This window comes from Talpa europaea, assembly GCF_964194135.1.
Source record: "Talpa europaea genome assembly, chromosome: 13".
Classification (NCBI taxonomy): Eukaryota; Metazoa; Chordata; class Mammalia; order Eulipotyphla; family Talpidae; genus Talpa; species Talpa europaea.
In genome coordinates, this window is record NC_140080.1 from 75,838,305 (window position 1) to 75,861,884 (window position 23,580).

Here is a 23,580-nt window from a genome sequence, read left to right on the forward strand (position 1 = left end):
AGGGCCTCCCTGGTGGTGCAAGGGGTTAAGACACAACCTATGAAGTTATCCATAGCCACTGCAGAATGAGTTTGATCCCCGGCTAGGGAGCTGCCCACATGGTGCAGCAACCTCTCCTGACTCGCCCACTGCTCCCCTCAGCAGACTATTTCAGTCCGTCTGCCTGTTTTGTTCCCTGCTCTGTCTCTGGTGAATCCTCTCACCCTCACACCTCTGGCCTGTACCCTAGCTCTTACATGCATAAATAAATAAATCTTTAAAAAAATGCCTCTAATATGAAACTTTTTCCATAGTATGTACATTTTGGATTCAAATGCCTTCAACATAGACTATAACATATTAAAAATTTAGAACTTTAGATGCTTTCCTACCTCTCAGGTTTGATAGAACTTTTTGTTTGCTTGCTTTTTAAAGATTTATTTTATTTATTTATGCATACAAGAACTGGGGCCAAGGTCAGAGGTGCAGGGGGTGAGAGGGTTCCCCAGAGACAAGAGTGGGGAACAGAACAGGCAGATCTACTGTAATACTGAGGGAGCAGTGGGTGAGACAGAAGAGGTCTGCTGCACCATGTGGGTTAGCTCCCTGGCTGGGGATCGAACCCATGCCATAGTGGCTGGCAGTATTTTGATAGAGCTCAGACTTTAACCCCTGCACCACCAGGGAGGACCCTGATAGAACTTTCTTGATGGAAAGTAATGTTTTTCTCATTCTTCAAAGTAAAATGTTTTGTCTTCTCATTTGCCAAGTTGGACAGTTTTAGTCTTTGACTCTCCTTTGTGTGAATGTGGATTGGAAGTTTGGTCATTATTCCATTGACTTCATTTTTGTTTTATTTCATAGTATGAAGAAGGAGACACTGAGATTTTATTTCACTGGGGTCTTTTGTGACTTGGCCCCAATATATGCTGTTCCATCTGTAAATATGGTTGAGACAGAAAAGGTTCAGCCAGAGAAGTTTAGCAGTGTTTGGAGGAAAATGTGCCAATTAAAATAGAGAATTTCAAAACTAAACAGTTGTATAATATACACAAATGTAAATTATAGTTTACCAGAAACTTTTTGCCCTTGCTTTCATTTGGTTGTGGACTTTTAGCTTAGTTGACATTTCCTCATTTTGTGCAGCAGAGGGCGCTGTGTATCCACAATGTAGAAGTATCCATAAATGTAGAAATCTGCGGATTCCTTTTCAATGTATTCTCATGTGGTCAATTAAACATTTTTTTTTCTTTTTTTTGAAGCAGATTTGGGGTGAATGATGTTTCACTTGTTAATGCATTAGTATAATAATTATTTGGGCAAGGTATGACAGAGTCTAAGCTGTGATGGGGGTTGGAAAAAGTGTATTTTTTTCTTCGGTTCCTTCGAGGAAGCTTTAAGAAGTTTGTTCAGGATAATCAATTGTGGCAGGGCTCAAATAAAACTATCAATATATTTAGGTATATCCCAAATTTTTGGAGAAAGGTTTTTATTTCTGAGAATCTGAGGGGAAAAGTGGACCAATATAACTTAAAAACTTTTGTTACTTTTGATGTGCAGACTTTATCATAGAATTAATATAAAATTAATATGTTAATAACCAAAACCACATTCACAAATGAAAACAAGGAGCTGGGTATCTGTAGAAAGTAGAAAGTTGCAGGTTCTCAGAATGGCCCCTTCTAATCTGGTGTTACCATTTGTGACAGGAGAGAGGAGATGAGGCTTTTTTTGTCTTCAGAGTATATATATGTATAGTTTTTGACCCTTTGGTTTGAAAGCTTAAAGAAAAATAGTCATTCTTTCTGTTGTCCTAATTGGACATTTTTTCCAGTATATCTCCTGATCATCCTTATCATTCTTTTTTTTTAATTAATTAATTTATTTATACAAGCACTGGGTACAGTCAGAAGCACGGGAAGGTGAGAGAATTCACCAGAGCCAGAGCGGGGAGCAGATCAGGCAGAGGGACCGAAGTACACTGCTGAGGGAAGCAGCGGGCGGTAGGAGAGGTCTGCGCGCCATGTGGGACCCCCCTCCAGTGGCTGGGGAGCAGCCGGGGATCGAACCGGTGCTGCAGAGGCTGCAGGAGCTTCGCAACCCAGTGTTCAACCACTGCGCCACCGGGGAGACCCATCCTTATCATTCTTTAATGTTTGATCAATTCTTTTTTTTTTTTTTTCCAATCCTGAGGAACAGTTTCACAGAGGAGTTAATTAATATCAAGACTCTGAAGTTAGTGATTCTTTCAGTTTAAATTGTCCCTCTGTCATTGGGTCACTTTAGGTAAATTACCTAATATCTATGAGTCAGTCTCCTCTTCAAAAATATAAACAATACAGAACCTCTTTTATGGTGGTGTTAAGAAGGTGGAGTCATATGATAGGGTAGAGTTTTATATGGAATGAACATGTAGTTAAGATTCATTCAGGGCTAACTATTATTGTTTTGTTAGTTTGTTTTGCCATCAGGAAATAAGAATGCTTTCCCCTTTTTTTGACTTACACAGCTATTATTTGGGATTAAAATTTAAATTAGATTATATTTCAAAAATTTGTTTTCTCAATCCCAACTCCATTAAACTATTGCTATTCAATTCTCTTTTGAATAGCTCTTTATTTTAGGGGTATAGAAAGGTTTATAAAAGAAATAGTATGATCATTGATTTAATGTTATCCTTTCTGTGTTTTTGAGATAAACCTAGATATTTTAAAAATAAAGTATGTTTATTTGTTTTATTTTTTCTCAGGGCAAAATACAGTTGTTCATAGTGTTCAAAATCTTTTTATATAGAAAGAACTTAGTTACTATTCCATTGGTTTTGCTTCCTCGGCTATTATTTAGTTTTACAGATTAAATATACTGTAAAATCTAAAACTGTAGGCTAATTTGTCAGTGTGCTAATTTGTCATTGTCTGGAACTTGAGAGAGGATTATTTTTGCAGTTAGTAGGCATCCATTAAATGTTTGTAAGTTAATTAAATGAACTAGGGTTTTTCATGTCAATTTTACTCATTAGGGTTTCAAGAAAAATCTGTTTTCTATCTAAACTTTTTATTTCTATGATAGAATATGGATTCATTGTTATTTACCAGTTCTATTGGTTTTTCTCATTGATGTATCCAAAAGGAACCAGGCAGGCATACACGATCTCCCTTTTTTATTCATGAATACTTTTTTAGTTTTTATTGATCATTACTATAGATGTTTAAATAATGAGAGGAATTTGACTTAATGTAAACGGTTTTCTTTTCAGATCTTATTTAAAATCTTTTGAAAGTTTCTTGAGTGTTCAATTAGTCTTCTCATGATTACTGAAACCTGTTGTTATGGAGGAGGGGTACCCCAGACTCCCAAACCTGCCTGTTCCAAGTGGGTTCTGCCATGCACTGCAGACGAACCATATTCTAGATAAGAATATGGTACAAGAGGAACTTAGCTACAATTTGTGTGCAATACAGGGAAGAGAAAGAATAAATAGTTTTCTCATGAAACACCCAAAGTTATCCTTCCACTCATGAGTAAATGCCTAGCCAAAAAGGGTTGGCCCAAAGCAGGGCTGCTGAGGCCCAAAAACTCGCCACAGGTCTAAGGCACCTACTGGTGGACACCCATAGGAAAAGGGCAGAAGGGGTCAGACAAGTTTGGAAGGAAGAGAGCAAAATGAAAATCAAGATGAAGGCTGCCACTGTTAACCTCCCCAGGGTCTCACACCTATGTCTGTTTCAAGTGTCTCCTTCCATGTCCTCCAAGTCCCTGGTACCAGTCCAAGGTGGAGAAGCAAGTGCAGCTTCTTCACATGTCTCTGCTCCCTGTGCCTCCTCCAAGTTTCCTTCTTGATCTCCATTTCCTTCTCTCTAGCTTTCCCTCTCTGTTCAGTCCCACCTTTCCTTGGGGGGACCCTGAACTTCCCCTTTCCCTTTTCCCTTCTTAAACTATTATGAGGAAAAAAGTTAATGGTGGCTGTACATGGTGTCTTCTTTTTAGGTTTACTTGAGAAGGGCATTGTTTCTCAGAAGAGGTTATTAGAAAAAAATAATGTGCAATAATACCTTGTGTGTCTAAGAACCTAGAAATTACATCATGGAGAAAGTAACTTTGGTTGGTTCATGAAGAATGTGTTGGGTTTGGAGGGGATGTAAATGGAGAAAAGCACATATTCCAGTGTAAATCATAGGAGCTTAAATAATGCCTTTGCTTCTAGTACATAAGCTGGTTAGATTTAATTTGAGATCAGATTATAGAGGGAAATCTAATTTTGTGGATCACCTTTTATATAGCTAAGTTTAATTCAGTCTGTAGAGTAAAACTAGATTAGGATATTAAATTTTTTTGTTAAGATTTTTTATCAGGTGATGCATTTTTTTGTCTATTGTCTAGGCATTGTGTTTGTTTTTCTTTGCAAAGAATTTGGGGGGGAGATTAAATTCTAATGTACTAAAAAAGCATTCAAAGTAGCCTAGCGACTATAAACTAGATATTAAAATTATTAATACATTTTCATAGTGACCCCCTTGAATAAAAAATGTGCCCAACTTTAAGATAATGGGGTTGTACAACACAGGGAAACTGTAACTATTAGTCTTGATTATGAATTTTTTGAAAGATTTATTTATTTATACAGACAAGATCTGGAGTACAGGCCAGAGGTCGGGGGAATGGGGTGGTGAGAGGATTTACCAGAGACAGAGTGAGGAACAGAACAGGCGGATCAACTGAAATACACTGCTGAGGGGAACAGCGTACAAGTCAGGAGAGGTCTGCTGCGCCATGTGGGTCACCTCCCTGGCAGGGGATCAAACTCGCACTGCAGTGGGCACAGATAATAGCTTCATAGGTTGCATCTTAACCCCTTGTGCCACCACGGAGGCCTCAAATATGAATTTTTAATTCATTTTGGTGATTAATCTTTCTACTGTCCCTTCTATGGTGACCAAATTGAAGTTGAGAGTTGTATCGTTCAGTGTGAACTGGATCAAAAGTCTTGGAACTTCAACCTAGTGAAAATCATTGGGAGAACATGTTTTATACAAATTGCTGTATCCCTGCCTCGGTGTTTCTGATTCAGTAGTTTGTTAAGGCCTGAGAATGTGTTTTACTAGTAAAGAGAAGTATCCATAATTGGGCCTCCCCAGTGGCGCAGTGGTTGAGTACTGGGCTGCGAAGCTGCCTGCAGCTTGCTGCAGTGCCGGTTCGATCCCCGGCCACCGGTAAGGGTCCCACATGGCGCACAGACCTCTCCTGCTGCTCCCACTGCTCCCCTCAGCAGTGTGTTTCATCAGTCTTCCTAGTCTGTTCCCCGCTCTGGCTCTGGTGAATTCTCTCACCCTCCTGTGCTTCTGGCTGTACCCAGTGCTTGTATAAATAAATAAATAAATCTTTAAAAAAAAAAGAGAGAGAGAGAAATATCCATAATTATCAGAAAAAGTTATTAAAATTCTTTTCCTTTAAAAAAATCCATATCTGTTGGGCCTCCCCTGGTGGCGCAGCGATTGAGTACTGGGCTGCAAAGCTGCCCGCAGCCTCTGCAGCACCAGTTCGATCCCTGGCCATCCGGCGAGGGTCCCACGTGGTGTGCAGACCTCTCCTGCTGCGCCGGCTGCTCCCCTCTGCAGTGTATTTCGTCAGTCTGCCTGTTCTGCTCCCCGCTCTGGCTCTGGTGAATCCTCTCACCCTCCCGCGCTTCTGACTGTACCCAGTGCTTGTATAAATAAATAAATAAACAAATTGTTTTAAAAAAAATCCATATCTGTTTAGAGACTAGATTCTTTTCTTTTACTTCAGTTAAAACAACATATTCTACTTGCAAGAAACATCAAATGGGAGAATTCATCTAGCCTCCTATTAAGGTAGACATTAAAGAAATTTGAAAAATGTGAGACACTGCCATTTTGCTCACTAAATTATTTTATTTTTGAAGTTACTGTTCATAAAAACAAGTTAATGTTAAAATATTATTTAATTATTGGTTATTTTAAAATTAATATTTTTAAAAGATCTCAGTTTTAATTTCCAATTTTAATCAGTCTAAATAAAGGTAGTCAAACTAAGGCCATTTTGGGGTCTTCAGTAATTTTTAAGAGCAGAGTTCTGAGACCAAAATGTTTTAGAATTGCTTATTGAGGGCCATTGTTTTAATCTCCAAAGACATGGTGTTCTGCATTAGACATCAAAACAGTTCCCTAACAGGAAAGAATGTTCCAGGGAATAAAACCTTACTGGGTTAATGATTTGTGACTAAAGGAAAATTAAAATAGGTAACATTTAATAATTTTGATTTTTGGAATGGAAATTGTATGGTCCAATATACTATCTAAATAAGCATGGTTGTCCCCTTTTCTTCAGTTAGCTTAATTTTGTCCCTATTTATAAGACATCCATGTTAACAGTTATATGGAAATGATAATAAATTATTCAAAACACTTAGCAGATAATTGGAATATCTATACTTAAGTATGCTATATTGTTCTTTGTTCCTGAAAAGCTATTATGGAAAATATTTCATCATTATTGTGCTTTTAACTATAAGTGAAAATATCTGTATTTCATAAGGTTTTAATATATATTATGAGCAGTGGGAATGTAGGTATAGAAAGAGTTTTTAATTCCAGAAATGTAAGTTCCATTGTAATAATAAATAGTTGTTCACCACCTTTTTTGTTTCTAGGTCTATAGTACGCATACAGGAACAATAGGACATTCACATGACAAATCTAGAGATTTTTGTAGGAAAATAGTAAAATGTAAAGTTGTATACAAAAAAAATTGAAGAAAATGGGACATTAACCAAGGAGTAGAGTGGCAGGGAAGAATATCTGAATTAGGGGCATGTGTGGAATTTGAAAAAAATAAGGTTTGGATTACAAGTGTCAAATTGGGGAGAGTAAGCACAAGCATGAAGACAGAATGAATATAATTTGAAACTGGTCATATTTATATTAGAAAACAAAACAAAAAAAAGAAGCTCTATTATTAAATGCTGTTAACTTCAGCAGTATCTGTTCTTTTTAATCCAAGAACTACAAATGTCTTGAACTACAATTTTAGAGAAAAGTTCATGTCACACACAATAACAGAAAAATTAAGTTAGCAACTCTTATCTCACATGTATTGCAAGTCAGGTACAAAGGAGGTAATCATAGTCAACATTCAATTTGTTTTTATGTATATATATTTTGCCTCTGGTCTGTTCAAGGTAATAGTTGTGAATAAGACCACACACTCTGAATTTATTAATTAAACCGTTTTATTTCATGAAGTGCATTTTAAAAATCCTTACAAGTTTCATTTATAGACACTAACTTTAAAAGAGCCATTCCCTTTGGTGTGTAGAATGAATTTTCTCAAAACATTAATAGCCTCTTTTCAAAATACACGACTCTTTGAACTTGCAAAGCATGATAATGGTTTCATTGTTAGATACTGAATCTTTTATGGTTTATAATTATGTTGTAATCCTGTTCTCTAAGAGTTTTCTCACAAGAAAATATAGAAATACTCCTCATTTGCAAGCAGTGACGCATAACTGACATGGGAATTCCAGTAACGCCTGTAATGAAAAGAGGAAAATTGGGCTAGGTTTTGTATTAAAAGCACCAAGTCTGTTAAATAAACCATGTGTGATGTTGATACTAGTTAATACATGGTTTTTTAAGGGTGTTCATTTTGAAATCAAAGATTTTCAAGCTAAACATATCATTAGGAATTACATTGTAAGGAAACAGCATTATTTAATTAAATAAAACCTAGAAAAGTTCATCTATACCTATGATACTGTAAAGTTCTTATCTCTGTCTTTTGAAGAGTATAATGGTGTTTATCTAACAATGTAGAAAATAAATGAAAAATTCAGAATGAGCTCAGTATACAAAACGAAGTGTTTATTTTAGTTAAGGCGAGGATGTACATATTTAGTTGAAGGTGCTAAAATCCGTAACAGAAATTAGGTACTTTTCATCATAACCTGGAAAATTATGATAGGATATATCCTTGAACCTTAAGGGATTAGATGACGCTTTCCCAGTAATACAATTGTCAAATTCCTTTTTCTGAAACTGTTTCCTCATGTGTTTAGAATCATGGGCTTCCTTTGGGAACTTGGTGGTATATGGATTTCCCTTCAAATTTCATTGTGTTTAGAGACCCCTTAAACTCATTTTAGGATTGTAGAAAGGTGTTTTTTCCAATCATGAGTAATACACAGACCTCTTAAATAGGAATGAAACTTGATATATTAATATAGTGTGTTTCATAACCTTAAATATGTACAACATATAAAGTCTGATAGTAATTTCCTGTGCATCTACTCTTATATAGCTATAAAATGCACAATTATAAAATAGCTAAATTTACCAACATTAATGTGACATGATGAAGTAATATTGAAACTAAATTATCACTTGCAGTGTGAATGTGGTATAGATAGTATAGTTTGAGTTCAGAATGCTGTTAATACCACATCCCATGAAGATTATTAAACTACTTCTCTCTACTTGAACTACTTTATATCTTTTTTTGTTTTGTTTTGTTTTGAATGTCATGTAATTTCAAGGTCTAACAAATAATGTTTCTGTTACAATGAGCCTGCAACAGTTAAAATAGCCTTGCTGTTTAATATCAAGCCACTTGAAAATACTGAAATCACAGTGTAGTATTAAGTACTAAGAAACATCTAGATGATCCAGACTCAGCCTCTATTAATTTCACTATAGATTTTCAGGAAAGTAAAGACACAAACTATTAAAGCAAAGCAGTTTCTCATGAGAACTAGTAGACTTCTAGAAACTTTTCTGGTATCAACGGTGTTACTAAAGGATTTCTTACCCATAAATGCAAGACTGAGAAGTTATTGGTTAAATAAATGCTAAGTGGTATTGAGTGCTTCTCAAAGTGGTATTATCCCAAACTTTTGAATTATAACAAAGATAAATAAAATCAGAGTTTTGATTATAAGACCTAAGAACTACTGTTCATTAAGAGTTTAGTGTAGGAGTGAATTATTCAAATTCAAGTTTAGGTAAGTGAATTATTCAAATCTCCTTTTGCCTAAGGTGTTCTGTAGAGTTGGTATAATAGGAGCCTCATTCATTACCTTACCAACTGTCTGTAGATTCTGGTAGCCTTAATGTGAGTAAGAAACATTTTGCAAAGATGTTACTACTTTTGTTGATTTTTTTATTTTGGGTGGGTTGGGGGAATAACAAAAACCACTTTTCAATTTTCCATAGATTTCTTGCTATCTGTATCTAATGCCTTCTTATCTCGCCTCCCCAATTTATGTTACTATACCAGATATATCCATTTTTTTAAAAGAAAAATTCTGATAAGACACTAATCTGTTCTTCAGTTTAAACAGAACATTTGAAGCCTAGTATAAGTTTAAAATTAAAAATGTCAAGGACATGTTTGGATAAAGAAAAAACTAAACTGGTTTCACCATAGCCAGGTGATCATATTATTTAAACCTTTGGACAATTGCTGTTATGAGTAATCATATGTAAGTTGTTTCTTTACATATGAACCCATGTGTCAAATTTAGTACAAGTTCTACTGTCGACTCCCCATAATTTACAGTGTTTTTCTTTAATGTTGTGTGAAATAGTGCCAGTATTTATTTTGAATTTTACTTAAATTTAATATCATTATTGCCTCAAATTCATACTTTTATCTGGCCTTGAAAAATTTAAAGTGTCATTTTCAAAGTTTTGTAAGATTTCCAAGTAAAATATATTTTTTTTTCTTACAAGAAAGATGCCTATAAGAGTTGTAAGCAATATAATTGCTTACAATAAATAAAGGCCTTTAATATTTGATTACTAATTATTGGCAGTTGTGATTGCAGGTATTAGTGACATACAAATATTTATTCAGTATATTTCAAAAGTCTTAAAATGATTTTTATTAATATGAATTTTTAAACAAGTTTCAGTTTTCAGAATTTTTCATAAAAATTGGTGTTTGGGGCCTCCCTGGTGGCGCAGTGGGTTGAGCACAGCACAGCGCTGTGAAGCTGTCTGCAGCCTGTGCTCCGAGGGATTCCCAGCCTGCCAGAGAGATTCCCACATGGCACAGCAGACCTCCCCTGTCATGCCTGTTGCTCCCCTCAGCAGTGCTTTCCATCTGTCTGCCTGTTCTGCTCTGCACTCTTGTCTCTGGTGAATTCCTCTTACCCTCCTGTGCCTCTGGTCTGTACCACAGCTATTATATAAATAAAAAAATAAATCTTTAAAAAAAATTAGTATTTGAAGTATATAAGATAAAATTATGCTCACCTTTAAAAGACCTGTTCATTACATTATAAAATAGCTTAATATAATTTGAATTCAGACTAAAATGACTTTTCCTGTGACCTAGAGATAGACCTTTTAAAATGGGGCAAGTCTGGGCCTCCCTGGTGACACAGGGGTTAAATCTCAGCACTGTCAAGCTGTTGCCAGCCACTGCAGCATGTGTTCCATCCCTGGCCAAGGAGCTGACCCACGTGGTGCAGCAGACCTCTCCTGCCATGTCCTCTGCTCCCCTCAGCAGTGCATTTCAGTAGATCCGCATGTTCTGCTCCTTACTGTGTTTCTGGTGAATCCTCTTGCATACACCCGCACCTCTGGCCTGCACCCCAGTTCTTGTATGCATAAATAAATAAAAATAAATCTTTAAAAAAAATAAAATAGCAAAATGGGGCAGATCTATAGATGTAATCATTCTTGACTTAATAGGGTTTTTTTGGTTATTTTGCTTGACAGCTCTTCTATAACTTAGTTGGGTATAATAATGACAGCTTATTACATTTAGAATGTTTACTGTGCATTATCCATTGTGTTAGGTAGCAGGTATATTATCTCTCTTAAATCTGTCTTTTGAGGTAAGTATTGAATATACTGCAGTTAGAAAGTAAATTTAGAAAGTTAAGCAACTGAACTGACCAAGTGAGATATGAAGGTGTCAGTTTTTCTGTAGGGCACTTGTACTACTGACTCCCAGCGCCTACCAGTGGGTCGTTATTACCCTGCAGTTTTACTGCTCTAACCATATTCATTTCTGTGCCCATCATTATATTTCCAACACTGACCTAATGATGGAATATAAAGTTTTCAGATTATAGTAATAATGCTCTGAGGAAGAGGTAGACAGAAGGATATAACTAACATCTTACTGAATAGAGTCAGTGTATAAAAATATTTTGTAAAGTGGCAAAAATGTGCAAAACCTCAAAATACACATTTCAACAAGGAAAGTTTTTGGCTTGGTGCCCTTAAGGGAAACTATAAGTTTCCATATACATGATTCAGGATAAATTTCCACATATAACAGATCATCATGTAATAAATAACAAAATAGTGGTCAGGTTGCATTAGGGAGATCTTTGGTTGACTTTTTAAATTAATTCATTCCTTCATTTAACAATAAATGCCTACTATATACCAGAAACTATTCTGGTGGCAGGTATACAGTTTGTGTGAAACAAGCATAAATTCCTCCCTACATGGAGCTCAGAGTTTCAGATCCATGGGGTTACTTCTTGTATTAAAATATATGTCTATTTTATATCTACTTGTGAATTACAAGATGTTGTAAGAATCCTGTTGGGAATTTTTCTCTAAAGTGAAGAATCACTTTCTGTGAGTTTCCGCGATGGCTCTAGGAATTTTCTTCATGAGCACTGCAGCTCCACTCAGCTCTTAGTATACATGCATATTGTGCTTGGTTTCCTAGTTTCCACCAAATGAGGGACAAAGAGTAGTTGAAAATAGTTCAGATGAAGCTAATAATAGAATTTGAAATTTGGGGTTTTTTTGATGGGGGTGGATAGTAATAAGTTAAAAAAGAATTTTTATCTCACAACTATATAAAATCAGTTATCTTCCACTATATGAAGGGCAGTTCACTTAAACTTCAACATGAGACATTTGCTATAAGATAATTTCTGCTAACACCTTTATCCTTCGTTTAGGCTTTGACTGTACTGATTGTAGAAATCTGAATGTAGGATTCAAGTTTTTTAATTAATATTACTGGAGGATTATTTTAAGTATAGTTTCATCTGAATAAATGTGAGTTAAACCTGCAATGTGCTCTAAGGGCCCCATCCCAAAATGAGAGTTAAAAAAAATCATAGAACTTATTATGCTTCATCATGAATTAATACTCTATGAAAAGTTATTGCTTAGATCAGTTGTATGTACTGTCCCCTTCCCAGTTTTTTAATCTTAAAGAAAATGAATTTCTTATGAACATCCAGGCAAACTCTTCCACATAGACTTTGGATATATTTTGGGTCGGGATCCGAAGCCTCTTCCACCCCCAATGAAGCTTAATAAAGAAATGGTGGAAGGAATGGGAGGCACCCAGAGCGAGCAGTACCAAGAGTTCCGTAAACAGTGTTACACTGCTTTTCTCCACCTTCGAAGGTAAGTTGAATTGCTCGGTATGGACAATTTTGGTAAGCTCATTTCAAAGAACAATAAAGGTAGTTGTTTAAATCATTCTTTTTCAAAATGACACACGCAACAATATTTCCTAGTGTACATTTGATATTTTGATAAACAGTTTGATATCAAAGAAAAACAGAATTCCTTGCTTTTCCACTAATTTTCCGACTGCTAAATCCCACCAAAGGTTAAGCTGGCATTACACAAGATTAGGCAAACACAGGCTTCAAAATAAGAGGTTGAAATCATGTTAATATAATATGCTCTGTGTTCTTTGACAGTACTGGCGCAGAGAAAAGGTTGAGAAGCTTTACACCATTTAGATCTTCCTGCAGCCAGACTTGAAGGAGTATAATCACCTACCTGACTCCCACATTTTTTTTTTATCGTAGAATAAAGTATCTGGCATATTTAGAGTGATATTTAAATGGAGCCATTTTTAGCATCCTTAGTTTTGGCTGCTCCTTGGGAGCTTTCAGAAATGTGTTAAATGATTAAAGAGTAAATGTTATATATTATTGTTTCTTAAGCACCTCATCAGTCACTCTACTGAAAAAGTGTATTGATTATTCTTTGTCCCTTCTTTTTCTCCAATGAGATACAATGTCACTGTCTGCTTTCTTCATCTTAACTTACTTAAGAGTGAACATCAAAGCATCAGAAAAAAATTAAAAGGCAAAGACTTCCCCAGTGGTGCAGAGGGTTGAGCGCTCTGCTGCGAGGCTGTCCACAGACTCTGCAGCATGGGTTCGAATCCCGGCTGGCCAGGGAGAAACCCACATGGGGGGGCAGCCTCCCCTGCCTCTCCTGCTGCTCCCCTCAGCAGTGTCTTCAGTTAGTCTGCCTGTTTCGATCCCCGCTCTGTCTCTGGTGAATTCTCTCAGCCTCCCGTGTCTCTGACCTGTACCCCAGTTCCTGTATAAAATAAATAAATCTTTTAAAAAAAATTAAAAGTCAAATTTGTTAAATTCAAGACTTGGGGGCCTCCCTGCGTGCACAAGGGGTTAAGTCTCACCACTGTGAAGTTTGATCCCTACCCAGGGAGCTAACCCACATGGCACAGCAGACCTCTCCTGACTTACCTGCTGCTCACCTCAGCAGTGTATTTCAGTCAGTCCGCCATTTCTGCTCCCCACTCTGTCTCTGGTGAATCCTTTCACTCCCCACCTCCCCCCGGTGCCCCTGGCCTACACCCCAGCTCTTCTATGCATAAAATAAGTAAAATAAATCTTAAAAAAAAAATTCAGGACATGGCTATAATGATTACTCAAAAACGACAAGCTCATTTGACTCTAACTCTGTTTTCAACCTAACTATGTGAAATGAATTTTCTTAGTCCAGTAGAAAAGTCCAGCACAGAAGACAGAATAACCTTCATGCTCTTCCAGATTAAAATACAATCAGTAGACATTGAATTTTCTATGTGTGCACTGTCTTGTTTATAACATGAGTTAGTTATTCAGTGGTTAAAACATAGACACAATATGTTGTTAACTGAATATCATGTACATGCATTTTACAAATGATCATATTATTTAGCCTGTAGGTGGTAGAGTGGTTCACTTTCACTTCCCAGAAATGCTAAAGGAATAATGAGAAGATTGGCACTCTTTTGATTTGCTTGATGATGCAGAAGCACTTGGAGAGAAATGAGAATTCCACTTTAATATCTTGGATTTTTTTCATGTAAAATAGTTAGAGCCTGCAGAATACTAGATGGAGCCATTGCGATCTCATTGAGGAGAAAGTCAGAATGATATAAAATGATAACTAGAGAAATGTCAAAGGTGCTCTGTGTTATTGAAAGCAGAAGAAAAACAATATGTTTTATAAACTGACATGTAGAATGAGAAAACACAGACAGATTATTAATGTGCAGCCAAAGTTAACTTTCCTCAGAAAAGGCTTTCCTAAGAAAAATCACAAAGAGATTATTCCAAATAATTTTATGTCAAGTCATCATGAAAACTTCAATTTTTAATTTTTAAAAATTTCACTGTAGTTTAGTTATGATTTGCTAGATCCTGATGTTTTAATCAACATTTATTTTAATGTATTTAATATATGGTTAAGTTAGTAAAAATTTCCTTCTCAATATGAGAATTAGGCCAATAGGTGAAAGTTAATTTGGATTTTACATTATTTTGCACTTTTATTATTAGGTTTATTGGTATGACCAACTTTTCATGATTTCTGCCCCAAGAAGCTGGTGAATACCATTGGACCACAGCCATAGTCCCTTTCAGACAGAGTCCTGGGTGGTTGCAGTTGTTCAGATGTCAAAACACATTTGACGCTCATGTAGTTGTTATGTAACAAAAAATTCATTCTCCAAAGAGCTACTGGTAAAATAGGTATTGATTAATAAAAGGGAATAATTTATTTTTTGAATATGCTGTCATGGCAACAGTAATTCTAAATTATTTTAAATCTTATGTGTTCAAGGAAAGTATAACTACTTCTCCTAACCCTTATTTATGCCAAATATCAAGTTAAGCATTGATAATGCACAGATGGCCTAAAGCTTTCAGGAAAAATTCTGAAATTGGGAATGTATTTAACTATATCAAGTAAAGATCTTACATTATTACAAAAGATCTTTGCCTGCTCACCATTGAATTTCTTAATCACACTACCTTTTATCATTAGTTATTGTTTTCCCTCCTTGAAGTAGTACAATTATTAAATTAATTTTTGTTATCAGATACTATGCTATTTATTACATGCAAAATGGAGAGATTGTCAGGGAAATAGACCTGGAACATTCCAGTGAGACTTGATGTAGTAAGATGCATTTCTATTTTTACTATTGAATATTTTTACTGAACTGTTTAGACCATCTCTGTAAGAGCAGTGAGTGGCAAGGTGGTTAGCATAAACACAGGTAAGAGAAAGAGAACATTTTCCCCCCGAACACTATACTCAACTCACTCTTTTTAAATAGTCTAAATTATTCCTGTCCTTATATCTTTTTTTTTAATAAAGAACTTTATTTTTTTAAAGATTTATTTATTTGTACAAGCACTGGGTATAGTCAGAAGCATGGGAGGGTGAAAGAATTCACCAGAGCCAGAGTGAGGAACAGAACAGGCGGACTGACAAAATACACTGCTAAGGGGAGCAGTGAACACGGTAGGAGAGGTCTATTGCACCATGCGGGACCCTCCCAGTGGCTGGGGATGGAACCGGCGGTGCTGCAGAGGCTGGGGGCAGCTTCGCAGCCCAGCACTCAACCGCTGCACCAATAGAGGAGGCCCAGTTCTTATATCTTTGTCATCATTTAGAGCTAAACTTGGCCACTCCCTCTTATCAATAATAGTAAATTTACCCTTCCAAAATCTTCATCCCAAATTTCCACTCTGACCAACTCCTCTTACCCTTATAGCTCATTTTTGAATGTCCCTTATTCAAATGAATCTTCAACCTTATACTTGATACTTCTAGTCTCACCAGCCTACCATTTTATATAATAGACTTCATAGACTCACTTTTCTTCTTTCCACTCAATTTTGTGCTTCCAAACTATAATCACTTTTAGTGCTCATCTTCCTAAACTGTCCCTCAAACACTTTTTTATCCAGTCCTATGACCTCATTTACTCCAACCCCCAACTCTAATCAGAACTGTCTGCTCCCTGTTTGATGTGTGCAGGGCACCAGTTGATATGCTGAAGAAAGTCAGTCCATCATGGTGTTCTCTACATCAGTTTTTTTTTTTTTTAAATTCCCCATACAATTGCAACCCCCTGATTTTGACCCCAATCCCACCTTTCTCCACCCCCCCCCCAAAAAAAAGTGTGTCTCGGTTCATAGTTGTTTGTTGATTTTGATTTTTTTCTTTCTTATAGTTATTCTTTTTCCTGGTCCGTTATTTAGGTTTTCTAGATTCCTGCTATGAGTGAGATCATCCGGTATTTTTCTTTTTCTTTCTGGCTTATTTCGCTGAGCATGATCCCTTCCAGCTCCATCCATATTGCTGCAAATTGCATGTGTTTATCTTTTTGGAATGCTGAGTAATATTCCATTGTGTATATGTACCACATCTTCTTGATCCAGTCATCTATTTTTGGGCATTTGGGTTGTTTCCAAAGCTTAGCTATTGTAAATTGTGCTGCTATAAACATAGGGGTGCAGGCGCTCTTTGGAATTAATGTTTCTGTGTCCTTTGGGTAAATACCTAGGAGTGGAATTGCTGGATCATATGGAAGCTCTATCTTTAGTAGGTTGAGGAATCTCCACACAGCTTTCCATAGTGGTTGGACCAGTTTGCACTCCCACCAACAGTGCAGGAGAGTTCCTTTCTCTCCACATCCTCGCCAACATTTGTTGTTGTTAGTTTTTTTAATATGTGCCATTCTCACTGGTGTGAGATGGTATCTCATTGTAGTTTTGATTTGCATTTCCCTGATTGCAAGTGAAGTTGAACATTTTTCATATGCCTGGTGGCCATTTGTATTTCCTCTTTGGTGAAGTTGCTTTTTAGCTCTTCTGCCCATTTTTTGACTGGATTATGTACTTTGTTTTTGTTGAGTCTCATCAGCTCTTTGTAGATTTTTGTGCTCAGTCCTTCATCATTAGTGTTGGGTGCAAAAATTTTCTCCCAGTTGGTGGGGTTTCTCTTTATTTTTGTTATTGTGTCTCGTTTGCTGTGCAGAAGCTCTTTAATTTGATGTAGTCCCAGCTGTTTTTATCTTTGCCTTCACTATCACTACTTTGGGTGATGTGTCTGTAAAGATGTCTTTGAGGTGTATGTCATGTAGTGTTTCGCCTGTATTTCCTTCTATATATTTTATGGTTTCAGGTCTTATGTCTAGTTCTTTAATCCATTTTGAGTTGGTTTTTGTGCATGGTGTGAGGTAGTAGTCAAGCTTCATTCTTTTGTATGTAGCAACCCAGTTTTCCCAGCATCATTTATTGCGCAAACTTTCTTTGCTCCAGTGCATATTCTTTGCTCCTTTGTCAAAGATTAGTTGACCATAGATCTGTGGGTTTATTTCTGGGTTTTCTGTTCTGTTCCATTGGTCCATGTGTCTGTTCTGGTTCCAATACCATGCAGTTTTGATTATTATGGCTTTGTAGTATAGTTTGAAATCTGGGCAAGTGATGCCTCCATCCCCTTCTTTTTTTTTCAGGAGGGTTTTGGCTATTCGGGGGTTTTGGTGGCTCCATATGAATTTCATCAATATTTTTTTCTATTTTTTTGAAAAATGACATTGAAATTTTTATTGGAATAGCATTAAATCTGTAAATTGCTTTTGGTAGGATAGCCATTTTTGATAATGTTAATTCTTCTGATCCTTGAGCAGGGGATGTCTTTCCATTTCTTTGTGTCTACTTCTATTTCTTTAACAGTGTTTTATAGTTTTCTTTGTATAGGTCCTTTACTTCTTTTGTTAGGTTTATTCCCAAGTATTTGATTTTTTTGTTTCAATAATAAAAGGAATTGTTTTCTTGATTTCTTCTTCTTCAGATTTATTGTTTGTGTATAGGAAGGCTACTGACTTTTGTGTCACCATCAGTTTTAACTTGTGCTTCTCTCCTGGAATCTATTTCATACTCCTCTTCCCCCCAGAGTACATTTGGCTGCATGTAGTTATCACAACTGGGTGAATGCCATTGACATCTAGTCAGGAGAGCCCAGTGACAACTCGACATTACACCACAGTTCTGTTGCTTCACTTCCTTCACAGCACATTCTCTTTAAAACTTTTTGTTTTTACTTTCTCCTCTTACATGCCTCTTTTTTCTTCCTTCAGCTTTCTACAGTAAGAATTCTGGTCAGATTCTGCTTTTGAAACTCATGTCATTAAAGTAAAGAGTTACCTATACCAGATCTAGTGTCCATCTTTGTTTCTAGCCACTTTGACATAGTTGACTATTCTTTTGTGACTAAAAACCTTTCTTAGATTCCATGTAACTCATTTCCTGTTTCATTTTTTCCTTACTGGTCACTCCTGTTTCTTTGCTGATTTCTTCTGACCTTTACATATTGAACTGCTGAGAAGTGCTATTATCAATATAACAGATTTATTTCTGCAGCTTTTTTACCCCGAAATTCTCTTTTTTAAGAATATTCATCCAGACTGTGACTTTAGATAGAATGTTAATGCTGATAACTTTAATAACGCCAGTTCTGATACTCCACTGAGTTACATCTGTCTACTTGACATCTCTATGAGGTATCTATCTAGTATGCATCTCAAGCTTAAAATTTTAAGACAAAAGTCTATTTTTTTTTTCTTTCCCAAGCTTTATCTACCTATGCATACAAGAGCTGGGGCACAGGCCAGAGATGTGGGGAGTGAGAATATCCACCAGAGACAGAGTGGGGAACAGATCAGACAGATCAACCAAAACACACTGCTGAGGGGAGCAGCAGGCGAGATAGGAGAGGTCTGTTGTACCATGTGGGTAGCTCCCTGGCTGGCCAAGGATTGAACTTGTGCTACAGAGGCTGCAGATTGCTTTATAGTGCAGTGCTTAACCCCTTGCACCACCAGAGAGGCCCTTTTAGACAAGATTCTTCATTCCCTTACCAAAATCTTGTTCTTTGTTCATTCACTCATTCTTATTTTGATAAGAAATAGTAAATTTTTCATTACTTGAGCTGTATCCTTGGTGACATTCAATTCCTTTTCTTCTGTACTCCATTGAAACCTTAAACAAGTGTCATTCACTTCCATCTCCAAATTATAGCCTGGTAGCCTCTATATTTTTTCTTTTCTGCCTGAGTATCTGTGAAATAGTTCCCCTGTTTCCATTCTTATTCCCATAAAATGGCCAGTAAAAGCTTTTACAAATGCATATCTCAGTGTCTCACTCTACTTTTTTTTTTAAATATTTATTTTATTTATTTATGCATACAAGAATTGGGATGTAGGCCAGAGGTGCAGGGGATACAAGGATTCACCAGAGACAGAGGGGGGAGCAGAACAGGCAGATCTACTGAAATACACTGCTGAGAGGAGCAGCAGGCGAAACAGGAAAGGTCTTCTGCGCCATGTGAGTCACCTTCCTGGCCTGGGATGGAACTCAGGCCACAGTGGCTGGTGATTGCTTGATAGCGCCAAGACTTAACCCCTGCGCCACCTAAAGTCATTTGCTTTCCAGCACAGTTACAATAAGTTCATACCTCTTTAAGATGACTCCTCTTTCCACCCATCAATATTTGACCCATTTCCCTGTTTTTTATTATTTTGTTTAATCTTTTTTATCAGGTATTTGATACCATGTTTATCAGTTTTTTGTGTAAATCCTCATCCTACTCCAGAATGTAAGTTTCTTGATGGTAGTGACTTTCCTTGTTCAGTTCACCCCTGTATCCCTAGGCCTGGAACAGCATGTAGAGTGAATACTCAGTAAACATTTGTTGGTTGAATAAATAAAATTATCATATGAGGAGAAATGGAATAACATTTGTGATAGGTTTTTTTTTTTAATCAATTTTCACAAGGAAATCAGTAACTTTCAGCTAGATTCAAGCTGTTTAGCTGTTATTCTTTTTTCCTGAGGAGTTTAACTCAGTGCCTATTTGATTAAAAGATTGGAGTTTTCATTATATTGCCTTTTCACTTTCATGGACAATATAAAATCTAAAAATGATAAAATAGGTAATTTGAAATTCATTGGATAGTCATTTTTATCTGTAAGTTCCCATTATCATTACAGTTCAGGTATTAAGGTTTTATGTAAAAGGTTGTGCTTTTTTACATTATGGAGAGGTAGATGACTGGAATAAAGGTCTGTATCGCCAGAATCCTGACCTTCATCCCTTAGAAAAAACAGTGCAAGGCACTTTCTTGACATTCTTCTGAGACCAATTAAAAATCTTCGTTGCTTAAAACTGCCCTTTCTTTACTCATATCCATCTCCAAAGTTAAATGTGAATCTCCTTTTGTCAAACACTATTAAGAAGAACCTACCCAGAGCATATCTGTCCAAGAGGACAGTGTTTTAGAAAAGAGGAAAAAGTGTGCCCAGTACAGTTTTATACACCTTTCCCCATAAGCCTCCTCCACTTCTGGAAATGAGCATTTGGAATGGTTACATTCTTTTTCTTTATTTAAAGGAAAAGGAAGAGTTTGAGGATTGATAAAGAACTTTTAGCCCTTGTGGGAGTAAGCATAGGTCCAAAGATGATAATGTTTAGATATTTAGCCACCTTTAATACAGTAGAGACTAGCAGTTTTCTCCTTCACTGAGGACTGCTTATATCCAAACAAGCCACTGTAGTTTCTAAAATGATGATTAATATCTCTAGGGAGTAGTTATGAGTGATTAGTGGGATGACGGTATTTCCCTTTGATTCATTCACCCTTGACACACTGAGATAGACTTAAGTTCTCAGAGTCTTGTCATCATTTAGCAAAGACAGATCTTTGTTGTTTAGTAAAATTCTAATTAGATAAAGGGTGGATTCACCTTAGGATCCTTCTAAAAAGCATATGCTTATTAAATAAAAAGAATATCTTTTGAGATGTTTACTTCAAAAGTTTGTTTCATAGTGTGGGAGCTAGAAATGGCATTTATCAAGACCCCAGAATATTTTTTCAAGGCTTCTTTTTTTCTCAGGCAGCTGATTTATATAATCTTACATTTGTTTTATATAGGGCTTATAGTAATAATTGTGAAGATCCAAGAACCACTGTTTCTAGGAGTGTTGCTGATATGTGAAAGAATTGAAAAAATTTAATGCATTGCGTTTTTTTTTTTTTTCCCACTTTCTTTTAGGTACTCTAATCTGATTTTAAACTTGTTCTCCTTGATGGTGGATGCAAACATTCCAGATATTGCTCTTGAACCAGATAAAACTGTGAAAAAGGTAATTTTTAGACATTCTCAGGGATCACAGTCTACTTTTTATATATAGATGTTAAGATTTTAACAACCCATTTTCCTCTGTTGTACCAACCCCTAAACTCTTTTTTTTTTTTTTTAAGATTTATTTATTTATGCATACAAGAGAGCTGGGGTACAGGCCAGAGGTGTAGAGGGTGAGAGGATTCACCAGAGACAGAGTGGGGAACAGAACAGACAGATTGACCGAAGTACATTGCTGAGGGGAGCAGCGGGTGAGGCAGGAGAGGTCTGCCGCACCATGTGGGTTGCTCCCTGGCTGCCCAGGGGATCGAACTTGTGCTGCAGTGGCTGTGGACAGCTTAATAGGTTGCATCTTAACCCCTCGCGCCACCAGGGAGGCCAAGCCCCTATACTCTTTAAGTAAATTAAGAAAGAGACCTTCTCTGTGGCCACTTCTGTCCCCGACCTCTGTCATATCCAAAGTCACATGAATAGGTCACAGTATCTGGAAAGAAAGCTCACCCACTTCGTCTTTTTCTTGGACAAGTTTAGCTCTTCATTAATATTTCTCGTAGGATACCTTGATTCCTAGCACTCCCTGGGCTAAGCATGCTGAGGATCAGAAACAAAACGTTGTTAATACTACATAGGAGAACACAGCTGTTTCTTATCCTTCTTACCTTACCCTTGTTTACAGAGGTCTTTTACTGTGTCAGGAGAGGAGAAACCTTCTTTTTTAACTCAGACTGTGAAGAGAAAAACAAAGGAAAATTGTCATGTGGATGAACAGAATTTTCAAAGCTAGCCTACTGGACATGGATGGAAGGGCAATGGATTTTTCTTCCAATTAATTTCTGATTCTCTGACTGACTGTCAAGGAAGGGAATCTGTGTCAAGCACTTTACCCCAAAAATATCATAAGATGATCATAAATATCAGTGTGATTATCAATATCGAACTACAAAGAAAAATAGTAGAGCTTTTTCACTTGTATATTATTAAAGGACAGTAGCAGTCTTAGAGATGGAGTTGAAAATAATTGATGTCAAAAGCCCTACATTCTGATGTACCTGATTAAACATTGTTAGATAATTCTGTGGGTTGGACACTGTCTTAGTCCATTTGGGCTGTTTATGACAAAATTCCAGAGACTGAGTGGTTTATAAACAGCAAAAATTTATTCCTCAAAAATTTATTCCTGGAGAGTGGATGTCAAATCAGGATGCCAGCAGGACAGGTGAGGGCCCTTTTTAGCTGAAGCTCTTGTTGTATCCTCACATGGTAGAAGGCTTTAGGGAGCTCTATGGGGTCTTTTTCATAAGGGCATTAATCTCAGTCATGAGGCTCCACCCTTGTTACCTATGTACCTCCCAAAAGCCCACCTAATACCATGACATATGGGCATTAGGATTCAGCATGTGAATTTAAGGGGGCACAGGTGCTCAGACCATGGCAAACATGAACAAAGTTAATCTCTTTTACCTAATTTTATGTCTTTGACAGGCATTGAAAGGGATTTTAATGTAAATATCTTCTTGTTTAGCCATTTAAGAAAATCAGGGTTTTATTAGGATTTCATTTGTTATTTTATCCAGTAAGCACTATTTTAATATTCCCATGGGAAATAGACTGCTTATCACACTTGCTTTATTTCTTGACACCTTGTTTATTTTTTATTGAATAAGGCCAATCCATCAAGAAATATAATTGACTGATAAAAATTTCTTTAGCAATAATTGATGGCTGCACTAGATTCAAATGTTGTTTATTTATTTTGCATTATGTTATTCAGGGTCTGTTTTGCTGTTTATTTTACAACCATTTATCTCTGTCATACGTTCACTCTTCCCTTCCTTCGCTTGTGTTCAGAAGTTATGAAAATTGTAACAGTATTTGTCAAAGTGAGTTAGTTTCCTCTGCCAGCTAATTTAGTTTTTTTTTATTCTTACTAGATCTTTTGTCCCAGCTCTCTTTCTCTTTAGGAGATCATGGGTTTTTTTGTTGAAAACAATGTAAAGCAGTTGTTGTTTGGGATAAAAAATATATGCATCAGTCTTTTTTCCATTAGATCAGAATTCCCTGATTATTCTAGTTTCAATTAAGTGAACCTTTAAGAAAAAGGTATTGATATTTTATGTTCATACCTAGTTTATTTGCTCTCTGCTGTTTTTGCAAGAAAATGAAGTAATGGATTGCAGTATAAACTTGACATTAAAGTCTAATAGGAATTGGCCTCCCCTGGTGGCTCAGGCGGTTGAGAGCAGCGTTGTGAAGCTGTTCACAGCCTCTACAGCTTGGGTTCGATCCTGGCCAGCCGGAGAGAATCCCTCATGGTGCAGCAGACCTCTCCTGTCTCGCCCGCTGCTCCCCTCAGCAGT

General features: G+C 36.6%; 1 protein-coding gene across 1 annotated transcript in view; it reads left to right on the plus strand.

Annotated features, from left to right (window-relative positions):
* PIK3C3 (phosphatidylinositol 3-kinase catalytic subunit type 3) overlaps positions 1–23,580 on the plus strand; it is a gene marked incomplete at both ends in the record, with an annotated part of 164,594 nt that overhangs the window by 81,730 nt on the left and 59,284 nt on the right. The window contains 2 exons of the mRNA XM_084252697.1: positions 12,215–12,383; positions 21,134–21,224. Coding sequence (XP_084108823.1) covers positions 12,215–12,383; positions 21,134–21,224 — 260 coding nt within the window. The remainder of the gene's footprint in view (positions 1–12,214; positions 12,384–21,133; positions 21,225–23,580) is intronic.